Source organism: Heterodontus francisci, chromosome 32, assembly GCF_036365525.1.
Source record: "Heterodontus francisci isolate sHetFra1 chromosome 32, sHetFra1.hap1, whole genome shotgun sequence".
NCBI classification, from domain to species: Eukaryota; Metazoa; Chordata; class Chondrichthyes; order Heterodontiformes; family Heterodontidae; genus Heterodontus; species Heterodontus francisci.
Window position 1 is genome coordinate 52,992,377 of NC_090402.1, and position 22,487 is coordinate 53,014,863.

At 43.3% G+C, this 22,487-nt stretch overlaps 1 protein-coding gene across 4 annotated transcripts in view; it reads left to right on the top strand.

The window, feature by feature from the left end:
• Positions 1–22,487, top strand: part of LOC137347811 (tubulin beta-4B chain-like) — a 78,428-nt gene that overhangs the window by 32,814 nt on the left and 23,127 nt on the right. For 2 of the 4 annotated variants that reach the window (XM_068012820.1, XM_068012816.1), the window contains exon 2: positions 16,354–16,462. The exons of the other annotated variants lie outside the window; for them this stretch is intronic. Coding sequence is in view for 1 of the 2 variants with exons in the window: in XM_068012816.1 (XP_067868917.1) it covers positions 16,354–16,462 (109 nt within the window). In the remaining variant the exon portion in view is untranslated. The remainder of the gene's footprint in view (positions 1–16,353; positions 16,463–22,487) is intronic. 4 annotated transcript variants of the gene reach the window in all.

The following is a 22,487-nucleotide window of genomic DNA, read 5'->3' on the forward strand; positions in this document are numbered from 1 at the left end:
TAAGGCTTTTGATAAGGTCCAGCATGGGAGATTAGTTAAGAAAGTAAAGGCCCATGGGATCCAGGGTAATTTGGCAAATTGGATTCAAAATTGGCTTAGTAGCAAAAAGTAGAGGGTTGTTTCTGCGAGTGGAAGCCTGTGACCAGTGGTGTACCGCAGGGTTCAGTGCTGGGATCCTTACTGTTTGTAGTGTACTGATTTAGATGTGAATATAGGAGGTATGATCAGTAAGTTCACAGACGACATGAAAATTGGTGTCGTAAATAGTGAGGAGGAAAGCCTTAGACTACAGGACGATATAGATAGGCTGGTAAGATGGGCGGAGCAGTGGCGCAGTGGTTAGCACTGCAGCCTCACCGCTCCAGGGACCTGGGTTTGATTCTGGGTACTGCCTGTCCGGAGTTTACAAGTTCTCCCTGTGACCGCATGGGTTTTCGCCGGGTGCTCCGGTTTCCTCCCACAGCCAAAGACTTGCAGGTTGATAGGTAAATTGGCCATTGTAAATTGCCCCTAGTGTAGGTAGGTGATAGGGAATATGGGATTACTGCAGGGTTAGTATAAACGGTTGGTTGTTGGTCGGCACAGACTCGGTGGGCCGAAGGGCCTGTTTCAGTGCTGTATCTCTAAATAAATAAATGGAGTTTAATCCTGAGAAGTGTGAGGTGATGCACTTTGGGAGGTCTAACAAGGCAATGGAATATACAATGGATGGTAGGACCCTAGGGAGTACAGAGGGTCAGAGGGATCTTGGGGTGCTTGTCCATAGATCACTGAATGCAGCAGCACAGGTAGATAAGGTGGTTAGAAAGGCATACGGGATACTTGCCTTTATTAGCCGAGGCATAGAATATAAGAGCAGGGGGGTTATGATGGAGCTATATAAAACGCTGGTTAGGCCACAGTTGGAGTACTGTGTACAGTTCTGGTCACCACACTATAGGAAGGATGCATGGAGAGGGTGCAGAGGAGATTCACCAGGATGTTGCCTGGGCTGGAACATTTCAGTTATGAAGACAGACTAGATAGACTGGGGTTGTTTTCCTTGGAGCGGAGAAGGCTGAGGAGGGACCTCATTGAGGTATACAAAATTATGAGGGGCATTGATAGGATAGAGAGGAAGAAACTTTTTCCCTTAGCAAAGAGGTCAATAACTAGGGGCATAGATTTAAGGTAAGAGGCAAGAGGTTTAGAGGGGAGTTGAGGAGGAAATTGTTTTTCACCCAGAGGGTGGTTGGAATCTGGAACACACTGCCTGAAGAGGTGGTAGAGGCAGGAACACCCATGACATTCAAGGAATATTTAGATGAGCACTGAAACACCATAACATACAAGGCTACGGGCCAAGTGCGGGGAAATGGGATTAGTTAGGACGGGTGCTTGATGGTCGGCGCAGGTGCGTTGGGCCAAAGGACCTGTTTCTGTGCTTTAAAACTCTGACTCTATGACTTCAGTTTGCAGCTCTTAGGATTGAAAATAGGGACTGTATCAGGAAACAAAAGTTTGAGATGAGGGAATAGCAACGGCAGGGGTATTGTGATGGGTCAGGGGATGGAAGCATTTAGGCTAGTGGGATTTGGGGAAGGCACTGGATTGTGGCTGGTAAGGTGATCTCTGACAACTTTAATGTCGCTCAGTGATTGATGCCTCAGGAATGGTGGGGGCAGGGGGGGTTTGGGTAGAAACTTGTGAAAGATGAGTTGAGTAAGAACAGGGTGACAGAATTTGGAGCTGGAGTTTAGGTGTAGGTTGAAAACATTGCGGATGAGTCACTTGTTATAGAAATTATAAGCGAGGGTATCTCTGAGGATGTTATGATATTTAAGAAGGTGGTTATGTGCTTACAAGTGTCAATGTGATTACTATCAAGATCCACGGTGAACCACTGGACAATGAGGTGCACTTCCCATATCTTGTGAGCTTTCTCTCAGCAAGGGCAGACATCGACGATGAAACTCAGCATTGTCTCCAGTGTGCCAGCGCAGCCTTCAGTCATCTGAGGAAAAGTGTTTGATGACAAAGACCTCAAACCTGGCTCCAAGCTCATGATCTAGAGGGCCACAGTGCTACCTGCCCTCCTGTAAGCATTGGAAACATGGACACTGTACAGCAGTCATCCCAAAGCCCTGGAGAGATATCACCAGCAGTGCCTCTGCAAGATCCTGCAAATTCAGTGGCAGGACAGGCGCTCCAATATGAGGTCATCACCCCCAGTATCGAGATACTGGTCATGGCTAGTCCTTTTATGTTGAGTGGGCCACATCGTCTGCATGCCTGACACGACTCCCAAAACAAGCTTTCTAATCTGAGCTCAGTTACGGCATGAGGTTACCAGGAGGGCAGAGGTCATGCTACAAGGATGTCCTTAAAGTCTCCCTGAAAAAATGTGACATCTCCATTGATTCGTGGGAATCTCTTGCCTGAGACTGCCCAAAATGGAGAAGAAGCAAGCGCGAATGTGCCAGCCAGTTCAAACAACGTTGACATGCCCAGGCAGCAACCAAGCACAAACAGTAGAAGGAGCATTCAGAAATTCGAGCATCCCATTCACATGCCTCATCAAACACCACCTTCCCACTTGTGGCAGAGTGTGTGGATCCATAATTGGACTATTCAGTTACCTAAGGACCATGGAGTGGAAGAAAGTCATCCTCGTTCCTGAGGGACTGCTGAAGAAGAATAGAAAGTGACATAAGCAAAACTCAAACGTTTACTTTCTACCAGTGAGATTCCTCAAAAGGGATGCCCAGTTCTTTCTTTGCCAGATGATCCTGATTTCAAAATGTATTTATGCAAAGTGTTCAAAACTCAAGATATTTAATATAAAGATTGTTTTCACCTGGAAAATACTGAACTCATTGCAGCCTAGGTTGATAGATTCTGCAGAAAATGTTGTTGTGGCGTAGAGGATAGGAGGCAGTGTGTACTGTTGTATGATGCAGAACTCCAGGGTCTGTTGCCAGTTCAGTTTTCCTTGACTAAATGCTCTTTCTCCTTTTTGGAAACTTTAAGGAGCAAAGTCTCCAAACTCTGAGGACAGTAATTTAGATTGATCAGGTGCTGAGTATGAACTTTTTTTTTACATTTCTCAAGTTCCCTAGAAGACTGAAGTGATAAAGATCCAGAAGTAGAGTTTGAAAATCTCTGCTCTTTAGATGGTAGGTCAACACCAGGAACCAATATTTCCATTTCTTTCAGATGAGACATTAAACTGAGGTCCATCTGCCCTCGGGTAAACCTAAAAGATCCCATGGCAGTATTTTAGAGTGGAGCTGGAGTTGTCCCTGGTGTCCTGGCCAATATGTATCCCCCAATTAGCATTGCAAAACAGTTCATCTGGTCATTACCACATTTCTGTTTGTGGGAGCTTGCTGTGTAAATTGGTTGCCACATTTCCTACATTGTGACAGTGACTACACTTCAAAAAGTACATCATGGGCTGTAAAGTGCTTTGAGTTCCCGAGATCATGAAAGGTGCTATAGAAATGCAAGTCTTACTTTTCCTTCTGCTTTAAAGAAATCCGATCAGATAAAACAGACATACCAAACAAGCATTTGCAAACAACCAAGGCACAAATTAGATTCAATGCTTCGTACTGAGACAATGCCCCAGCAAGCCTGTGACATGATATAATGTTGACAAGTTTAAGTAGGGTGGGAGAGAAACTAGGTCACAGGCATTCCAGATTAATAGATTCTAGTAGCTTCCCCACAGTTGTTATTAGGGATAGAGTGACTGAGCACTTGAACAACTTTGAGCTGATCAGAGAACTAATATAGCTTTAAGGCTAAGTCATGACTGACTAATTGAGTTGAATTTTTTGGGGAGGTCAGTAATGATAAGGATGTGTCTATGGATGTTGTTAATATGAACTTCCAGTAGGCATGCGATAAGGATCCACACATGGCTACAGGCAAAAATGAGAGCACAGAATTTGGAGGGAGCCTTTTGATTTGGGTTGTAAATTATTTGTGAGGTTCGAGACAGAATGGGAATAAAGGATAGTATATTTTGATTTATAGGAGGTGACAAGGAATCTGTACTGGGGCCTCAGCTTTTCACTATTAGTGACCTGGATTAAGGAATAGAGTTGTATATCAAAGTTTGCAGTAAATTAGGAGATATGGTAAGTTGTACATATGGAGGCAGGAAATTGCAAAGGGACATATAGACAGATTAAGTGAGTGGCCAGAGTGTCAAATTAAGTTCATTGTGGGCAAGTTTGAGATCATTCACTTTTTTATTTCTTCATGTTGGACGCTATAAAAGATGAATGGAAGTATCTTCTAAATCTTGAGAAACGAGGGACTGCAGAGGAGGAGAAATTTGGGAGTCCAAATTCACCTTATTAAAAGTCAGTACACAGGCACTTAAAGGAATCAAAAAGGCAAATGGAAGGTTGGCCTTTATCTCAGGAGGGCTGGAATAGAAAGAGGATCAAGTTTGTTTGTTGTACAGAACCTTGGTGAGACATTGAGTACTGAGCTCAATTTTGGACATAATGCCTCAGGAAGGATATATTGGCCTTGGAAGGGGTGCAGTGCAGATTCGCCAGGGTGATACCGTGGCTTAGAGGATTAAATTGTGAGGACAGGCTGCATAAACTTGCTGTAATCCTTTTGAGTATTGGAGATTGAGGTCTGTTTGAGATATTTAAAATGTTAAAAGGATTTGATTGGGTATATGCGGAGAAACTTTCTCTGAAATCAAGAACAAGGACATGATCCTAAAATAAGAGCTAGGCCAGTCAAGAGGGTGCTCAGGAAGCACTTCTACAATGACCTGACTGAAAAAGTTTGGAACAATCTCCTTCAAAAGGTGGGAAAATGAATTTGAGGTGCAGATTAGCTATAATCTACTTAAGTAGTGGAGCAGGCCTGAGAAGCGTAACAGTTTACTCTTCCTATGTCTAATACATCTTCTGTGTCAAATAAACACTGACTTTTGTGGTAGGGTCACTGTGCCAGCACAAACATGCACTCAGTGCCTAAACATGAGTGACTTGTTTCACATTATTTAGAAATAGATTGTGTCACATTTATATGGTGCTGAGAAATATTCCAAAGTACTTTTATATACAATAATTGCTGCATATACCTGCATCAATCATTTTGCGTACACCCACTATTGCATAAATAGCAGCAAGCTAAGTGATGAGACAGCCTTGTTTTGATGCTGATTGAGGGTGGAATGTTGGACAAGACATTAGAAAAACTCCCTGCTCTTTGAACGCACTTTGACTGGATAAATGGGACCTTTGCTAACTGTCAGGTAAAAGGTAGTACCTGCAACCCTTAACAGTACTCACTCAATGCTCCAGTAGATCTTCATCTAGATTAGATGCTCAATTTCTGGTGTCAGTCTTGAACCTACTGCCTGATGCAAGAGTGCTGTTAACTGACGTCAGCTAATACCGAAGTCATAGAAATCCAGTCATGTCCATTTGAATGTTGCTGAGCCCACCTTGGAATTGACTGCAAAGAAAATATCACTGAAGGATGCTGATACTTTCAATCAATATGAGGTATTTATTGGTATTGAATGAATCTAAGGATTCTTTTATGCCTTTCAGTGTGGAGCATTTGAGTCAGTGCATTCAGTAATGTCAGCAACTATCACCAAGTTCTGTTACCTCTAGTAACACAATATTTCCTTTTAAATGGACAACTCCTCCTGGCTCAGGGATACTGGCAGTGCTTGCAACAGTACTGCTGAAACAAACCTGCAGCTAGTCAGCAATTGATGCCCTTCAGACTGTAATCCACGCAAGCGTAAATAACGCCTTGGTTCAGGGAAACTAGGAGGACTCAAAACATTACCAGAGAAATTATTTCCAGATAAGCCGAGCTTTGTACTCCAAGACTTCTGCTGTGGTAATAATCTTCTACCTTCATTAGAAATATCCCTCTTTTTGGGGGCAAAGATTCCAGGCTACAGAGCTATCTCTAACAGACTGCCCCAGATAATATATTGGGATAAAACACTGCATGACTGCTTTGATTCCCTATCAAAAGCCAAATTCCCACCTGTAAAGGTACATACTCTTCCCTCAGAAGGTAATAGTGACCTGAACGTGATTAGCAACCCAAATCCTCTGAGGAGGAAGATGGTGTTGAATTGGCCAAAGTTACTTAAGACCAAACTACAAATACACAGAAGCTTTTCATGAAATTTGGTCAAAACCTGTACCTGTCTACTGAGACATGCCAGGTGGCACATTAGGCATGAAATCGCAGCTTTTGGTTGACCCTCTAAGTATGGGGAGAAGTAGTGAATCTCTGGGGAGACAATGCAATCAACCAAATAGGGTACCCCACAGTTCTTCAGAGTAGAGCCATGATGTAAATGTGATATTGGTATTGCCAGAATCGGTTCTTTCTGCTCAAAGCTTATCAAGAGTCCATGTGGTTACTGAAAATTTTCTTAGGGAATGAGTTTCCCGTTTTTTGTGGCCCCTCTCCATTTGGATGTGTTTGATATGTCTGTGCAGATGGGATTATCTGATGACCACATTCATTTTGGAGCAGTTGGATGATATATATTTGTTCTCTAGGACTTCTTACATGAATTATTCCAATGCACATTCCTCCAGATTCCTTTTATTTTGGAGATCCTTCACAAGAGCTTAGAATAAAAAATTTACAATAATCCTGATACCATCTTTGCTGAGGAGATGTGCTTTCTGATCTCTTGGAAGTGTCCACCAGTTTCCAGTTCTGTAACAGGCTATGCCTAACATGCAGCCAGCAAGCAAGATGGTTCACTTTCCTGCTGGAGCTTCAGTTTGATAAAAAACATGCCATGGATTGCATGCTTTTTTTTGATAGGGACAGCATATTATCTAAGGATCTCTCCTCCAGGGGAACATATTTTGGTAGTAAACCTACTGCACTTGCTGTGCACTGCCTAGTGGGGAGTAAACTGTCTTTTTAAATTACTTCATCCTTCATCTAATATTCCACTAACATCCTAACCAAAGGAAGAGACATTTTTGAAGGGATGCAGCAAAAATTCACCTGTAAGGACAAGTACAGTAGCTCACCCCTTGAAAGGAAAATAGACTTGATGTGAAGGTGTCATCAACAGTGCCATCAAGCGGCACTTGCTTAGCAATAACCTGCTCAGTGACGCTCAGTTTGGGTTCCACCAGGGCAACTCGGCTCCTGACCTCATGACAGCCTTGGTTCAAACATGGACAAAAGAGCTGAACTCAAGAGGTGAGGTGAGAGTGACTGCCCTTGACATGAAGGCAGCATTTGACAGAGTATGGCATCAAGGATCCCTAGCAAAACTGGAGTCAATGGGAATCAAGGAGAAAACGCTCTGCTGGTTGGAGTCATACCTAGCGCAAAGGAAGATGGCTGTGTTTGTTGGAGGCCAATCATCTCACCTCCAGGACATCACTGCAGGAGTTCCTAGGCCCAACCATCTTCAGCTGCTTCATCAATGACCTTCCTTCAATCATAAGGTCAGAAGTGGGGATGTTTGCTGATGATTGCACAATGTTCAGCACCATTCGTGACTCCTCAGATACTGAAGCAGTCCGTGTAGAAATGCAGCAAGACCTGGACAATATCCAGGCTTGGGCTGATAAGTGGCAAGTAACATTCGCGCCACACAAGTGCCAGGCAATGACCATCTCCAGCAAGAGAGAATCTAACCATCTTCCCTTGACATTCAACAGCATTACCATTGCTGAATCCCCCACTATCAACATCCTAGGGGCTACCATTGACCAGAAACTGAACTGGAGTAGCCATATAAATACCGTGGCTACAAGAGCAGGTCAGAGGCTAGGAATCCTGAAGCGAGTAACTCACCACCTGACTCCCCAAAGCCTGTCCACCATCTAAAAGGCACAAGTCAGGAGTGTGATGGAATACTCTCCACTTGCCTGGATGGGTGCAGCTCCAACAACACTCAAGAAGCTCGACACCATACAGGACAAAGCAGCCCACTTGATTGGCACCCCATCTACAAACATTCACTCCCTCCACCACTGGCGCACAGTGGCAGCAGTGTGTACCATCTACAAGATGCTCTGCAGCAATGCACCAAGGCTCCTTAGACAGCACCTTCCAAACCCGTGACCTCTACCAACTAGAAGGACAAGGACAGCACATACATGGGAACACCACCACCTGCAAGTTCACCTCCATGTCACACACCATCCTGACTTGGAACTATATTGCCGTTCCTTCACTGTCGCTGGGTCAAAATCCTGGAACTCCCTTCCTAACAGCACTGTGGGTGTACCTACCCCACATGGACTGCAGCGGTTCAAGAAGGCAGCTCACCGCCACCTTCTCATGGGCAATAAATGCTGGCCAGCGACGCCCACATCCCATGAATGAATAAAAAAAAAACTTTCTCACTACGGAAGAGCACACTTGGTTGAAGCTGCTCCTTTAAACTCCACTTTTATCATAGTATGATTACAGGACAGAAGGAGACCATTCGGCCCATCGTATCCATGCCAGCTCTCTGCAACAGCAACTCAATTAGTCCACTCCCTCATCTTTTCCCCATAGCTCTGCAAATCTTTTCTCATCAGATAATTATCCAATTCCCTTCTGAAAGCCACGATTGAATTTGCCTCAACCACACACTCAGGCAGTGCATTCTAGCTCCCTAACCACTTGCTAAAAAAAGTGTTCCATCATGACACCTCTGGTGCTTTTGCTAATTACTTTAAATTGGTGACTTCTGGTTCTTGACCCTTCTATTGAGAATAGTTTCTCCTTAACTACTCTGTCTAGACCGCTCGTGATTTTGAACACCTCTATCAAATCTCTTCTCAATCTTTTCTTCTCTAAGAACAGCTCCATCTTTGCAAATCTATCCACATAACCAAAGTTTGTCATCCCTGGAACCATTCTTGTATATCTTTTCTGCGCCCTCTCTAAGATGTTCACATCCTTCCTAAATTGTGGCGTCCAGAACTGAAGGCAATACCCCAGTTGAGGATAAACCAGTGTTTTATAAAGGTTCACCATAACCTCTTTGCTTTTGTACTCTATGCCTCTATTTATAAAGCCCAGGATCCTGTATGCCTTACTAACTTTCTGTACTTGCACTGCCATCTTCAACGATTTATACCCCCAGGTCCCTGTGCTCCTGGACCCCCTTAGAATTTTATCCTTTATTTTATATTGCCTTTCCTTGCTCTTCCTACCAAAATGTAACACTTTACACTTCTCTGCATTAAATTTCATCTGCCGCTTGTCCACACATTCCACCAGCCTGTCCATGTCCTCTTGAAGTCCATCATTCTCCTCCTCACAGTTCACAATACTTCCAAGTTTTGTCAGCTGCAAATTTTGAAATTGTACCCAAGAAATATCAAGAAAAGCGGGGGTCCTATTACTGACCCCTGGGGAACCCTACTAAATACCATCCTCCAGTCTGAAAAACAACTGTTCACCTTCTGTTGTCTGTCACTCAGCCATTTCGTATCCATGCTGCCACTGTCCCTTTTATTCCATGGGCTTCAACTTTGCTGACAAGTCTATTATGTACCAATTTATCAAACTGCTTTTGGAAGTCCGTGTACGCCACATCAGCCATATTACCCTCAATCAACCCTCTCTCTGTTACTTCATTAAAATACTTAATCAAATTAATTATACACTGTCCTTAACAAATCCATGCTGGCTTTCCTTAATTAATCCACATTTGTCCAAGTGACTTGTTAATTTTGCCCCAGATTATTGTTCCTGAAAACTTTCCCACCTCTGAGGTTAAACTGACTGGCCTGTAGTTTCTGGGTTTATCCTTGCATCCTTTTTTTGAACAAGGGTGTAACATTTGCAGTTCTCCAGTCCTCTAGCACCACCTCTGTATCTAAGGAAGCCTATGGTCAGTGCCTCCACAATTTCCACCCTTATTTCCCTCAGCATCCTTGGATGCATCCCATCTGGTCCTGGTGACTTATCAACTTTAAGTACAGCCAGCCTTTCTCGTACCTCCTCTATCAATATTTAGCCCATGCATAGCTCCTCTCACTATGATAAAAGTAAAATACTGCGGATGCTGGAAATCAGAAATAAAAACAAGAAATGCTGGAACCACTCAGCAGGTCTGGCAGCATCTGTGAAAAGAGAAGCAGAGTTAACGTTTCGGGTCACTGACCTTGACCCGAAACGTTAACTCTGCTTCTCTTTTCACAGATGCTGCCAGACCTGCTGAGTGGTTCCAGCATTTCTTGTTTTCCTCTCACTATGACTTTGGCAGCATCTTCTTGCTTGGCAAAGACAGATGTAGAGTACTCATTTAGTACCTCAGCCGTGCCCTCTTCCATTCGTAGATCCCCTTTTTGGTCCTTAATCGGCCCAAACCTTCCTCTTACTACCCTTTTACTATTTGCCTGAAGGAGATTTTTGGATTCCCTTTTATATTAGCTGCCAGTCTCTTATCATACTCTCTTTGTCTCTTTTTTATTTTCTTTTTCACTTCCCCTCTGAACTTTGTATATTCAGCATTGTTCTCACTTGAATTATCAACCTGACATCTGTCATACTCACCTTTTTTTTCTGCTTCATCTTTATCTCTTTCATCATCCAGAGGCTCTGGCTTTGATTGCCCTACCTTTCTCCCTCGTGGGAATGTACCTCGACTATACCTGAACTATCTCCTTTTTAAAGGTATCCCATTGTTCCTTTACAGTTTTGCCTGCCAATCTTTGATTCTAATTTACCCAGAACAGATCCGTTCTCATCCCACTGAAATTGACCCTCCTCTAATTAAGTGTTTTTACTCTGGATTGTTCTTTGTCCTTTTCCATAGCTAACCTAAACCTTATGATACCTTGATCACTGTTCCCTGGATGTTCTACTACTGATACTTGATCCAATTGACCTATCTCATTCCCCAGAACCAGATCCAGCAATGTCTCATTCTTCGTTGGGCCGGAAATGTACTGACCTAGAAAATTCTCCTGAAACTCTTCCCCCTCTCTGCCCTTTACACTATTACTATCCCAGTTCATATTAGGAATAATCAAAGTTCTCTCATTATCACTTATTGCACCTCTTTGTAATTTCTCTGCAAATTTGCTCCTCTATAACTTTTCCACTATTACGTGACCTATAGAATACACTCAATAGAGTACCTCTATTGTTTCTTAACTCTGATCAAATATATTCTGTCCTTGAACCCTCTAGGACATCCTCTCTTTCCAGCACTATAATAGTCTCCTCAATCCTGCTACCCTCCTCCTTTCTTTCCTTCCCTATCTTTCCTGAACACCTTGTATCCAGGATTATTTAGAACCCATTCCTGCCCTTTTTTGAACCAGGTCTCCATTACCACCACAACATCATAGTCCTATGTGGTTATCTGCATCTGCAGCTCACTAGCCTTATTTACAATGCTGTATGCATTTACATACATACACTGTAAAGCTAATTTGGACCTTTATTGTATTTTCTCTTAGTCTGACCCCAACTAATGCCTTTACTATTTATTACTCTAGTGCTATATGTCACTTTTTTTCTCCATTCACGTCAGGGTGGTGTGTGGCTTGGAGAGGAACTTGCAGGTGATGGTGTTCCTATGCACCTGCTGCCCTAGGTGGTAGAGGTCGCGGATTTGGAAGATGCTGTCCAAGGAGGCTTGATGCGTTGCTGCAGTGCATCTTGTAGATGGTACACACTGTTGCCACTGTGCATTGGTTTTGGAGGGAGTGCCAATCAAGCGGGCTGCTTTGTCCTGGATGGTGTCGAGCTTCTTGAGTGTTGTTGGAGCTGCACCCATCCAGGCAAGTGGAGAGTATTCCATCACATTCCTTACTTGTGTCCTGTAGATGGTGGACAGGCTTTGGGGAGTTAGGAGATGAGATACGCACTGCAGGAGTTCTAGCCTCTGACCTGCTCTTGTAGCCACATTATTTATATGGCTACTCCAGTTCAGCTTGTGGCCAATGGTCACCCCCAGGATGTTGATAGTGGGGGATTCAGCGATCGTAATGTCAAGGGGAGATGATTAGATTCTGTCTTGTTGGGAGGTGCTAATTTTCTGGCACCTGTGTGGTGCCAATGTTACTTGCCACTTATCAGCCCAAGCCTGGATATTGTCCAAGTTTTGCTGCATTTCTACACTGACTGCTTCAGTATCTGAGGAGTCGCGAATGGTGCTGAACATTGTGCAATCATCAGCAAACATCCCCACTTCTGACCTTATGATCGAAGGAAGGTCATTGATGAAGCAACTGAAGATGGTTGGGCCTAGGACACTACCTGGTTGAGTACAATTCTGCTGCTGCTGATGGCCTACAGCGCGTCATGGATGCCCAGTTTTGCATTGCTAGATCTGTTCGAAATTGCAATTATATGATTAATATGTAATGTATAGAATATGTTAAAGTTTATGTATTTTATCAAATTGGCTTACTTGATAGTTTTTATAATTAATTGATCTAGCTTACTATATGTTGATTTAAGTTAAATATTTACCTGTAGACTTATCCCTACATGCCTCCTTGTGCTGATACCTCACTGATTTTTTTTTTTCTCCCGTTCGGGTCACCAACTCTCAGTCAGACTGGTTCTATCTGACTGCTCTGCTCCTGGGCCTTGATTCTTGTACTGTTCTGCTTCACTCTCTGACCGTTCTGCACCAGGCCTTGTTCTTCATACTGCTCTGCCTCGTTCTCTCTGACTGCTGTACTCCCAGACCTTGCTCTTTATACTGCACCGCCGTGCACACTCTCGCCGCTCTACTCCTGGGCCTCGTTCCTTATACGGTTCTGCTTCACATTCTCTGACTGCTCTGATCCTGGGCCTCGCTCCTTATTCTGCTTTCTCTCTCCACTCTGCTTCTGGGGCTCCTTGTATTGCTCTGTCTGGGTCTCTCTGCTTTACTCCTAGCCTTGCTCCTTATAACCTTGATGTGGAAATGTGCCATGAGATAAGGATGGTGCCTAATAGTGGACCAACTATATTGGTTGAAGATTTCAATTTACCAGGAATTGACTGGGCTGATCCTGCCTCTGCTGGTAAGACAGGAAAGGATTTCTGGAATTATATGTAAGAGTGCTCTATGACCTAGTTTGTAAAAAAAAAGCTGACAATGGAAGAAAATTTCCTGGATTTGATTGAGTAATGGGGATGGTCAAATCTCCAACACAAAGGTGAGTGACATTTCAAGTGTCAGTGATCATAATGTCACATGTGACATAAGAGTTGGAAAGGTTACTAAAACCCAAACAAATTTGCCAAATTTTACGAGGGCCAACTCTAAGTGCTTGAGAAGTCTTGTCGAAGTGGGCCTAGATCATTTGAATATGCTAGGAGAATAGAAGGACTGTAGAGTTCCTTCAAAGATGTGATCCTGAATGCAGTGGACTAATGTACCCATGTAAAGCAAAGGTACCAAGTTTAAAGGCACTTCTGCCTGGTTGAATGGGTCTATCAAACAACTGATGAAGAAAAACAAAATCATTTAAGGCCATGAAGGAAAATAGTGCAGAATTAAAATTTGATTCAGTACCAAAAGGCATGCCTGGAGAGTAAAAAAGGCATCGAATGACAAAGCAAATTTTTGAATTAAATATGCCAAGAGAAGTGAAGACGTTTTTTAGTTTATATTAAGAATGGGACCACTGAAAGTTAGAGCTTGACGATTGATGCTGCAAAGGTGTTAAATAATTCTTTTGCTTCAGTTTTTGCCGAGGAGGAGACAGGTAACTTACTTGATCTGGAAAAGGTAAGTTGCGACACTATTCACATTACCCCCAGCATGGTTTTCAAACAGCCGTGCAAACTTAAGGTGAATAAATCTTATAAGCTGGATAAGATCCATTTGTGGACCATTCAGGAAGTAAGGGAGGAAATTATACTCTGATACAAATCTTCCAGCAATTAAAACTGGAGAAGTCTCTGGGGACTGTAGAAAGGTAGCAAAGTGACCCAGGGAACTACCGACCAGTGAGTTTGATACCCATTGTGGGTAAAGTTATGGAAGCTATTATGTAAGATAATATCGTGGAGCATCTGGATAGAAATAAAATCATAAAAGATGGCCAATTATGGGTTTATGAAGGCCTGTTGTCAATCTAACTGGTTTTCTTTGAGGGTATGACAAAGGAGCTCAATAGGGAAAAGGCAGTAGAGATGTTCTGTACTTGGATTTTAATAAGGCCTTCAATACAGTTCCTCTGGGAAGGCTGGTACTGCAAATCAAGAAAGCAGGAATCAGTGGAAATATTTTGTGATGTATACATAATTTGTTAACCAATAGAACCCATAGGTATTGGTACAGCAATTGTCCTGAGCCTGGGAGAATGTCTCCAGTGGGGTCCCAGAGGGGTGGTTTCTTGGACCTCTTTTGTTTAATATTGTTATAAATGTTCTGGAGCTAGTAATCACAAGCACAATGGCTAAATTTGCAAATGATACAAAACTAATTAAGGTGGTAGATTGCAAAGCTACACAGGATAAGCATACAGGTGGAAGATGAAATTTAATGCAGAGAAATTCAAAGTCCTTCATATAGGGACAAAAATCAAAGAAGAGACTACTTAAATGGAAATAAAATGCTGCGTGTGGAAAATAAGACCGATGTGGGCTCCTGATTGGCAATAAATTCAGCTCATCATACCAATGCTCCAAGGCAGTGAGTAAAGCAAATCAGATCTTGGGATGTATTAAAAGGTAAATATTGAGCCAAAATAGTGAAGTAATCCTGCAACTTTATTGGCGCGATCTCACCTGAAATACAGTGTACAGTTTTGATCGCTGCAGTATAAAAAAGGATATTGCAGCAATAGAAAGGATACAGAAGAAAACAACTAGAATTCATGAAGAGATGGAGCGACTGTGAATTGTGCATGCTGTCACTGGAAGCAAGAGGTCAAAAGGATTGCTGTTCTTCAGATTCTAAAGGAACACAATGTAGACCATGACAAGCTATTTCACTTTGTCCAGAACAGTAGAACCAGAGGACATGGCCCATGCAAGCCACTCAATTGCATCAAACCACTACAAAGCATAACCATTTATTACCCATCCCTAATTGCCCTTGAGAAAGTGGTGGTGAGCTGCCTTCTTGAACTGCTGCAGTCCATGTGGTGTCGGTGCACCTACACTACTGTTAGTGAGGGGAACGCCTGTTGAGTGTTGTTGTAACTGCACCCATATAGGCAAGTGGAGAGTATTCCACTACATGCCAAACTTGTTCCTTGTAGATAGTGGATTGATTTTTGGGGAATCAGAAGCTGAGCCACTCATAATACCCAGCCTCTGACCTGCTCTAGTAGCCACGGCACTTGTGTGACTGGACCAGTTGAGTTCCTGGTCAAAGCTGCATCTTCCCCCCCCCCCCGCCCCCCAGAATGTTGTTGATGGGGAATAATGTGGTGGGAATGCCATTGAATCTCATGGGGAAGTGATTAGACTTGCTTTTGTTGGAGATGGTGCAAATGTTACTTTACCACTTCATTCCAAGCTTGGAGATATGCCCAGGTTTTGCTGCATGTGGGAGTGGACTGTTCCATTTTCTGAGGATTTGTGATTGGAGCTGCACTGTATAATCATCAGTTCTGACCTTATGCTGAAGGGACTATTATTAATGAAGCAGCTGAAGATACTTGGACCTAGAATGTTATCCTAAGGAACTCGTGCATTGATGCTCTGGGGCTGAGATGATTGGCCTGCAACAACCACAGCCATCTTTAATGCTAGGTATGACTCCATCCACTGGAGAGTGTCCCCCTGATCCCCTTGAATTCAGCTTTTTTGTCTGTGGCTGTGATGGGGTCTAGAGCTGAGTGGACCTGATGGACTGCAAGCTGAGCATCAGCGAGCAGGTCATTGGTGAATGAGTGAGGAGAAATCCCATGTGTGTTGTTATCCAAGTTGAATTTGTTAATTGCATCTAGGCAAGAGTTTCTTTTGTGTTGCTATTGTCTTACTGTAAAGTTGAGAAAATTGTTCCATATTACTTGGGCTTTTGTTTAATCATATGAGGTAGGTTTGCATGCAGAAAGCCTTTCAGTTCATTTGATCTCTTTCACAATACCATCCTTAGTCTCTTCCCATTTCGCTGTTTCTTAAAGGAGTGCAGTGTTCTGGCCTCAACCTTCCTATGGGAAGCCTATTGAGATACTTAATGGTATCTGTGCCAAACCGTCGCCCCCCTCCACCCTGAACCTGTACACCATTTTATTTGAAGAGTGAAGAATACTTATATTGCTTCATTAGTTCAAGTGGGGTGGTGTTAAAGGAGCAAAATCCTCCAGGGACCAGAGATGAGTATATGTCTGATTAGTGATCGTGTCCGTACATACTAGACCAAGTCCTCTTTAAACTTGCTTAACTAATTTACATATGTTAATATTGACTTTATACTTTTTTTAGTTCTGGGAAGTTATCAGTGATGAGCATGGCATCGATCCTACCGGAACCTACCATGGAGACAGTGATCTCCAGCTGGAGAGAATTAATGTCTATTATAATGAGGCTACAGGTATTAATTGGCATATTTTACATATTTAAGGTTGTATAATATGGATAAGAGTAGCGATTTCTCCCAACATGGCATCCTATCATCAATCACACTTTTTTAAATTTCAGTTTTTTAGGAAGTTTTTGTTTAAAATTTTGCTGCCACGAGCAAATTTGGTACTTAAATTCTGGCTTGTGGAAACATTATGATGATTATCAGCTGGAGAGCTGTACAGTTTTGTACTGTATCAGCTGGAGTTTGGCACACAGGTGATGCAGGACAGTTACTGCTGGTGCTCTGCAAGTTTAAGTGTCTACTATCTTGTAAAAAAAAGTAGAATTTCACAAACATTTGTTGCTAGCAATGGAATTAAAAATGCAAAGCATCATGCTAGCTTTTGACTAGCACAGGGAAGGATGTTTTCAGTAGCAATCACTAGTTTGTGGATTAGATTAAACAGCCTCTAATTTAGCAATTGAATGAGGCACGATTTGTATTGTTGTATTTCATGGGGATTTTTAACAACTTGAGTGACATGCTTTGAACACCTGCATGTTAAAACCTCTTTCGTCATAACAGCCCCAAACCAAAGGGCTCTTTTTTGTAAGTCATGTAAACCAGGAAATTACTGGTTTTGATATTTGCTCAATAGGTCTGTATAACATTTCTTTTCTATTTTAATGGAAGCATTAACCAGTTAAAAACATATCTAAGTCTAAACCAATGTTCAGATGGAGAAGAATTCGAATGTACAGCACTGTTTCTTTGGTGCTAAATGATCTACTAAACCTCAAGAGGGTGGGCAGAGAAATAAAATGCTAGAAAGTCCATACTCTTGAAATGGCCGTTAGGCAGTTTGCATATGCAAGTAAAAGGCCTGACATCTGTTTGAAGCCTCCCCTGCGACTGGCTTGGCCTGAGGCAGCCTGCTACACACAGTAAAACCCGACCTTGAGACCACTTGCTACCAAAGAGATATGTTTTTGAAATTTACTTATCCAAATATGGAGCTGGGAGGAGCAGGAGTGCTGATCCCAACCTGATATTTTAAGGAACCCAGGCTGCTGCTCCCCATACCTAATTTTCCCCCCCACCCCGGGCCCGGATCGCCTGACTCCCAGTTCTTATTAACCTGAGGGCTTTTGTGACACGAGAAGTGGCCTGATCTTCATTCAACACTTCACCGCCTGGCTGTTTGCCTCACACCAGCTTGATATTAATGATGCCCAAGGCCCAATAGGTGAAGGGATTTCACCTTGCACGCCCCCCACATTCTGTATGCCCAAATTTCTACCACAAGGCTGTACTCAAGATATGCAGAAACGTAATTTGACAAATTGTTTGACAAATAGCTCTACTTCTATTTCAAGCATGGATTGCCTTAGAAGAGGCTCTTGATATATTCAAGCTCCAAACCCCTGCAGGCACATATATTCCATAATACTGACTTCCAGTCTGATTCATGTTTGCTAATCAGAGATTTGAGAGCTATAGATATTTACCCTTCCTTTCAATCCTTCCATTCCTACTCTTGGACTCCGGGTATAGCTGCCATTTTTCCAATTATTGTTCCATTTGAAGTGACTTAGACAGACAACTACAAAATTCACACGATGATCCTCCTCAAAAGTGACAGTCCCATGAAAACCAGGCAGTATATTCCTTAGCTTATCCATACAGTTTGAAACATTCCTTTGGTTTCAATGGATCATCATTACCCTCTCACAAATAATATTTATACTTGTACTATTCTATATACACTCCTAATTTTACTAATATCATCCTTGATCTATCTGACATATTTAGGGACATATTGCATGAACCTATTGCTTTGTGGGCTGATATAAAAATCTGGATATTCCGATTGGACACAAACCTGACTAGAAGTGGGTGGTATTATGTGATTACCAGGATGTTAGTAATTGAACTAGAAGGGCCTTGGTCTAGCAATTCCGATCACATTTTGTGCATACTCAATGTCTTGAGCACTAATCCTGGGGAAATAAGTGGAGTTAGCATCATTATAATACTTTGCAAAGTACCAGGTGTCAGAATCAGTGTTAGGATTCGAAGGATTTAAAAGGCCACAGCAGCTTAAAACAACAGGCATTATTAATGCTTTTGCTACAGTAAGGCTCTGAAGATATATGGCAGGAGGACAGAGAATGCCCAAGTTTACAGAAGTAACAGTGGAAGTGCAATAGCAGAATGTGGAGCAAAGGAAGGAGATCCATTTTGGCACACAGCACCACAGAAAGAGCCACCCAACCGGAGTTAGCCAGGAGATATAGTGGCAACTTAAACACCTTGTACATAACCTACCTACCAGTGCAAAAAGAAGTTTAATGACATTTTCAGGAAAAGCAAGGTAATAGGAACCAGCCACACTGTGGAGAATGCATGGTATTTAGCATGTTAAACCCCTTACAGTGATCTTACCTTCAGATATGTTAGTGCTCTATTGGAGAAAAACAGCAGTACAAAACTTTCTGTGCTGTAACATTCTAGGAATTGATCATTTAAAAAATTATATTCTCTGGATTTGGGTAGCACTGGCAAGGTTGACATTTATTGTCCATTCTTCGCCCTTCAGAAGGGCCACCTTGAATGGAGATGGTAGCATAGTGGTAATTTTATTGGACTAGTAATCCAGAGGCCAGCACTAATGCTCTGGAGCCATGAGTTCAAATTCCATCACGGCAGCTGGGGGGAGTTTAAATTGAATTAATCTGTAATAAAATGCAAGTTTCATTAGTAATCATGAAACTTGTAAAAACCCATCTGCTTCACTAATGTCCTTCAGGGAAGGGAATCTGCCATCCTTACCTGGCCTATATGTGACAGCAGTGCCACAGAAATGCGATTGACTCTTAACTACCCTCTGAAATGACCTGCAAGCTATTCACTTGTATCAAACCGCTATACACAATTTGAATAAGAATAAAACCAGACGGACCTCTTGGCATCAACCTAGACTGTCCACCATCTGCAAGACACCAGTCAGGGGTGTGATGGAATACTGTCCATTTGCCTGGATGGGTGCAGCTCCAACAACACTCAATAAGCTTGATACCATCCAGGACAAAGCAGCCGCTTGATTGGCACCCCATCCACAACATTCACTCCCTCCACCACCAGCGCACAATGGCAGCAGTGTTTTCCATCTACAAGATGTACTGCAGTAACACACCAAGGCTCCTTAGACAGCATCTTCCAAACGCACGACCTCTACCACCTAGAAGGACAAGGGCAGCAGATGCATGGGAACACCACCACCTGCAAGTTTCCCTCCAAGCCACACGCCAGCCGGACCTGGAACTATATCACCTTTCCTTCACTGTTGCTGGGTCAAAATCCTGGAACTCCCTTCCTAACAGCATTGTTGGTGTACCTACCCCACATGGACTGCAGCAGTTCAAGAAGGCAGCTCACCACCACCTTCTCAAGGGCAATTGGGGATGGGCAATAAATGCTGGTCTAGTCAGCGATGCGCACATCCCATGAACGAATAAAAAAAAAAACTAACATCTGGGGACTTGTGCCAAAATTTGGAGAGCTGTTCCACATAGTCATGCTCACTGAATCATACCTTTCAGCTACTGTCCCAGACTCCTCTATCACCATCCCTGGGTACGTCCTGTCCTATCGTCAGGACAAAAACATCAGATATGGTGGAACACTGGTATATAGTCAGCAGGGAGTGGCCCTGGGTGTCCTCAACATTGAACCTACCAGACCCCATAAAGTCTCTTGGCATTAGGTCAAACAATGGCAAGGAAACCTCCTGCTGATTGTCACTTTCTGCCCTCCCTCAACTGATGAATCAGTGCTCCTCCATTTTGAAAACCATTTAGAAGAAGCAATGAAGGTAGTAAAGGAACAGGATGTACTCGGTAGCACCTCTACTGACTGAGTTGGCCAAGTCCTGAAGGAGATATCTGCCAGACTAGGACTGTGGAGGGTGGTGAGAGCATCAACAAGAGGGAAAAACCTACTTGACCTCATCCTCGCCTATGTACCTGTGGAAGATGCATCTGTCTATAACAGTATTGGTAGGAGTGACCACTGCACAGTCCTTGTGGAGACAAAGTCCTGACTTCACACTGAGGACACCTTCCATTCTGTTGTGTGGCACTACCACCGTGCTAAATGGGATAGACTCAGAACAGATCTAGCAGCTTAAAACTGGGCATCCATGAAATGCTGTACACCATCAGCAGCAGCATAATTGTATTCAACCACAATTGGTAGCCTCGTGGCCAGTCATATCCCTCAGGGAATCAACCCTGGTTCAATGAGGAGTGCTGGACAGCATGCCGGGAGTAGTATTCGGCATACCTAAAAATAAGGTGCCAACCTGGTGAAGCTACAACACAGGACTACATGCACATTAAACAGTGGAAGCAGCATATGATAGACAAAGCTGAGCAATACCAGATCAAAGCTCTTCAGTCATGAATAGTGGTGAATAATTAAACAACGAACTGGAGGATGAGTCTCCAAGCGTATCCCATCCTCAATGATAGTGCAGCCCGCCATCTTCAGCCAGAAGTGCCGTTTCAGTCCCCTCCTGAGCTCCCCACTATCACAGATGGCAGTCTTTAGCCAGTTCGATATTCTCTACATGATATCAAGAAACAGATGAAGGCACTGGCTACAGCAAAGGCCTTGGGTTCTGACAAAATCCTGGTTGTAGTACTGTTGACTTATGCTCAAGAACTAACCGCTGCCCTAGCTAAGCTGCTCCAGTACAGCTACAACAGTGGCACCTACCCAATAATGTGGAAAATTGCCTAGGTATGTCCTGTCCACTAAAAGCAGGACAAATCCAATCAGGCCAATTACCGCCTCACCAGTCTACTCGATCATCAGCAAAGTGATAGAAAGGGTCATCGACAGTGCTATTAAGCAGCACTTACTTAGCAATAACTTGCTCACCGATGCTCAGTTTGATTTGGCTGGGTGCTTGGCTCCAGACCTCGTTTCAGCCCTGGTCCAAACATGGACAAAAGAGCTGAATTCCAGAGGTGAGGTGAGAGTGATTGCCCTTGATATCAAGGCAGCATTTGACAGAGTATGGCATCAAGGAGCCTAGCAAAAGTGAAGGCAACGAGAATCGGGGTGGGGGGGGCGGGAAGCGGAGTACGGGTGTGGAACTCTCCACGTGTTGGAGTCATGCCTAGCAAAAGGTTGTGGTTGTTGAATGTCAATCATTTCAGCCCTAGGACATCGCTGCGGGAGTTCCTCAGAGTAGTGTTCTCGGCCCAACCATCTTCAGCTGCTTCATCAATGATCTTCCCTCCATCATATGATCAGAAGTGTAGATGTTCACTAATGGTTGCACAGCCGTTCAGTACTATTCACGACTCCTCCGATCCTAAAGCAGTCTGTGCCCCCATGCAGCAAGACCTGGACAACATTCAGGCTTGGGCTGATAAGTGGCAAGTAACATTCTTGCCATGCAAGTACGGGAATGACCATCTCCAACAAGAGAGAATTTAAGCACCTGCCCTTGACATTCAACAGCATTGCCATTGCTGAATCCAACAATAACCACCTTGGGGTTACCATTGACCAGAGAATTAACTGGACCAGCCATATAAAAATTGTGCCTACAAGAGCAGGTAAGAGGCTGGGAATCCTGTGGCGATTAACTCATCTCTTGATTCCACAAAGCTTGTCTACCATCTACAAGGCACAATCAAGAGGGTGATAGAATACTCTTCTTGCCTGGTTAAGTGCAGCTCCAACAATACTCAAGAAGCTGAACATCATCAGGACAAAACAGCCTGCTTGATTGGCAACCCATTCACCACGTTAAGCATTCACTGGTACACAGTGGCAGTAGTGTGTGCCACCTATAAGATCTACTGCGGCAACTCACCAAGCCTCTTTCAACAGCACCTATAATATTTGTCACCTCTACCACCTAGAAGGACAAGGGCATATTGGTTTAAACCTTGATGTTGTCTAGGTCTTAGTGCATGTGGCCATGGACTTGCTTCATTAACTGAGGAATTATGAATGCAGCTGAACGCTATAATTG